Source organism: Nematolebias whitei, chromosome 7, assembly GCF_014905685.2.
Source record: "Nematolebias whitei isolate Nwh7 chromosome 7, NemWhi1, whole genome shotgun sequence".
Taxonomy (NCBI): Eukaryota; Metazoa; Chordata; class Actinopteri; order Cyprinodontiformes; family Rivulidae; genus Nematolebias; species Nematolebias whitei.
In genome coordinates, this window is record NC_056504.1 from 48,354,933 (window position 1) to 48,358,593 (window position 3,661).

General features: G+C 41.5%; 1 protein-coding gene across 1 annotated transcript; it reads left to right on the top strand.

The window, feature by feature from the left end:
• The first annotated feature begins 1,182 nt into the window (after positions 1 to 1,182).
• On the top strand, positions 1,183 to 2,625 carry LOC119412880 (zinc finger protein OZF-like). The gene has a single exon (XM_037679916.1). It carries the CDS (start codon positions 1,183 to 1,185, stop codon positions 2,623 to 2,625), a length of 1,443 nt encoding a protein of 480 aa, XP_037535844.1.
• The last annotated feature ends 1,036 nt before the right edge of the window (positions 2,626 to 3,661 follow it).

Consider the following 3,661-nt stretch of genomic DNA (forward strand, 5'->3'; position numbering starts at 1 on the left):
GAGCGATAAACAGGAATGAAATATGCAGTAACAAAGCTTGGAAAAGTGCTAGAAGTCAAGGTTGCTTGTAGCTACTTAGCTGCAATGTAGAAGTTAGCACGCCAGTGCCGAAACTCCAAAAATAGCTGATTGGCTGGTATGAAAGTTCACCTGTGATTTCATTGGTTGAATTTTGTATATATTTGTGAACGTCCATTGGTGCTACACAAATAACGTGACACAGGTCTGTTTTTTTTTTTTTGGGGGGGGGGGGGGTGGAGTTCGTCCTCCACTCTACACGCGTCTTTCAGGTTCTGCATACAGACTGTAGAGACCGCTGCGCTCGAGCTGACAGATTATTATAAAATGGGAGATAACCTTGTAGCCAGTTTGCAACTGCACAGCATGGATTTTCTTGTGAGCAGATAATGTACGAGCAGTGCACGATTGTGCAGGCACAGAGCTTAGAGGGAACATTGGTCTTGATCATCTCAATTCAGTAACGCTTCATGCAGCCGCCATGGTCCTCAAAGTCTGGATTCTCCAAGGCATGCAGCCTCAAAATTGAGACCCAACTACAATCTCATCTACGAAAACTAAACAATGAGATACAAATGTTGTGTTAGAATGAAAATCAGGATCAGTAATGCTCATTTTGTAGTGAAAACCTGAATCAGATGGTTAATATTAATGTAAAAACGATAGTAAAACGTTCAGAAACAACAAATTAAATGAAAAGAGATGAAATTAGTATTTTTTTTAAATGTCTGCAGTTTTCTCAGTAAAATTACCTCCATGTTTATTTGAAAATAAGTCATAAAAAATCAATCAATAAATAAATGTAACAAGTAAAGTTTAAATTCCCTCCAAAATATTCAAATACCCAAACCAGGTGATTGCATTTAAAACATTTTTGGTATTTTTGATGATAAACAGACATTTGTTTGTCTTTTACTGAATAAAATGTTGTTCCTTTGACTTGGAACAGTTCTGATCCACAAAACAATCAACAACACAAGTGATGTATGAGTGAATATAAATTTATATTCAGTCCATATTGTCTGTGTTTCAGTGTTTCCTGCAGATGTTCATCAGACTCTGCTGATCAGAGGAGATACTCCTGAGGAACAGAGGCCTGATGTGGACCAGCAGGACCCAGAGCTTCTCCACATCAAGGAGGAAGAGGAGGAACTGTGGACCAGAATGGAGGGAGAGCAGCTCAGTGTGAAGGAGGAGACTGATGCCAGCAGGTTTTCATTCACCGCAGTTCATGTGAAGAGTGAGGATGATGAAGAGAAGCCTCTGTGCTTACAGCTTCATCAGTATCAAATGGAGGACAGAGATGTTCCAACCAGCAGCTCAGCTGACCAGATGAAAGTAGAGGCTGATGGAGAGGACTGTGGAGGAGCAGAAACCAGCAGGAACCCAGATCTAAATCCTCATGGAGATGCTTCCAGCTCTTCAGAGACAGAAGTCAGTGAAGATGATGAAGACGATGAGGATGGGAACAATGCTGACTCTCAGCTGGAACACTTGTCAGACTCTGGGTCAACAACTGAAGACAGTGACAAAGACTGGAAGGAGAGCAGGTCTCCTGAGTCAGCTGTAAACTCTGTCAACAATTGTTTCAGCTGCTCTGAGTGTGGTAAAGAATTTCTCCACAACCTGTCACTTCAGAGACACATGACATGTCATTCAACAGGAAGACATTCGAGCTGTTTGGGTCAGAAGGAAAGTGTCCAAGAGAAGGACAGGAAAGTCCAGACAGGACCAAAATCATTTAGTTGTGATGAATGTGGTAAAAGTTTTAACAGCAATACACATTTAAACTTACACATGAGAATCCATACAATGGAGGAACCTTTTGTATATGAGGACAGTGGACAAAGATTTAGCCAGAAGACAGATTTAAATGGACACGTCAGAATCCACAAAGGACAGAAACCATTTGTATGTAAGGACTGTGGACTCAGATTTAACTGGAAGACAAATTTAATCAGACACATTAGAGTTCATACCGGAGAGAAACCTTTTGTATGTGAGGACTGTGGACACAAATTCAACCAGAAGAAAGGTTTAAACCAACACATGAGAGTTCACACCGGAGCGAAGCCATTTGAATGTGACCTTTGTGGACAAAATTTTAGCCAGAAGTCTGATTTGAAGAGACACACAAGAGTCCACATGGGACATAAACCTTTTGTATGTGAGGATTGTGGGAAAAGATTTGGCCGGAAGTCAACTTTAAATAGTCACATGAGAGTCCACACAGGACAGAAACTTTTTGTATGCGAGGACTGTGGACAGAGATTTACCCGGAAGGCTAATTTAATCATACACATAAGCATCCACACAGGACAGAAACCATTTGTGTGTGAGGACTGTGGACAAAGATTCCGCCAGATGTCAACTTTAAACAAACACATGAGAGTGCACACAGGACAGAAACCATTTGTGTGTAAGGACTGTGGACAAAGATTCAGACAGATCTCTAATTTATACAAACACATGAGAGTCCACACTGGACAAAAACCATTTGTTTGTGAAGACTGTGGACATGGATTTAGTCAAAAGACTAATTTAACCAGACACACAAAAGTACACAGGAAACAGAAGCTCTCCTCAGCAGTAGGGTCAAACTTTTAGTCTTCAGTCTCCTGGTAATCACACAAGAACCCTCACAGGAGGGAAACAGTGTAACTGAATATTAAGACAAGTCATAGACATATGGGAGTTCACTGTGAAGTAAAACTGCACAGTTCCAGAGTTAGGTATGAGTTGTAACACTTGACACATCTATCTAAGGAAGCCAGCAGATTGCCTTGAATCGTCACTTTGTCACGGTCTCCCATCCTGAGCAAGAACACTGGCAACAGTGGAAAGGAAAAACTCCCTTTTAATGGGGGAGAAACCTCCAGCAGAACCAGTCTCAGGACGAGCGTCCCTCTGCTTCGACTGGCTGCGGTTTAAGAGGACAGGAGGGAGAAACGAAAACAGAATGGCAGGTCCAGATTTAACCCCGATTGGACGAAAGATAAAAAAACATCTTAAAGATATAAATAATAACAAATACAAAACGTAGAGTAGAGCAAGTAAAACAGCAGCAGGGTGGGAAAATGTGGTCAATTTGTCTTCAAGCAGTCTAAGCCTATAGCAGCGTAACTAAGGGAAACCTCAGGAAACCCAAGCCAACCCTAGCTATAGGTTTTATCAAAAAGGAAAGACTTGAGCCTAATCTAAAAAATACAAAGTTACACATTTAACAAATATTTTTTTGGACCCCCCACCACCACCCTACTATGAAATATTTGTTCACTCAGCACTGTTTCAATTTCTTTATGAATGAATCCATTTCACTTGATCAATAGGAGAATACTCAAACCACTAAAAGTCCACTATGGATCTTCCTGGTTACCTACAACAACTCATCACACCTCATGCAGTGTTTCTCTTTGGTCACTTGGCAGGATGCTTCTCTCTTTGGGTTTTTTTGTGGGCAGGGCGGGGAGAGGAGGTGGAGACACCCCTGTGTTGCACATTAGCTTTGCGCTATGTTAGTGCCGGCAGTTGTCATCCGGGGTTTCGGGCATTAGGATGTGTGAGAGAAGTGGAGCATGCTTTATTCACACAAGGAGAGCTGTTGGTCAGGCTACTTCTTATTGCTCTATAAAATAGTTATTGA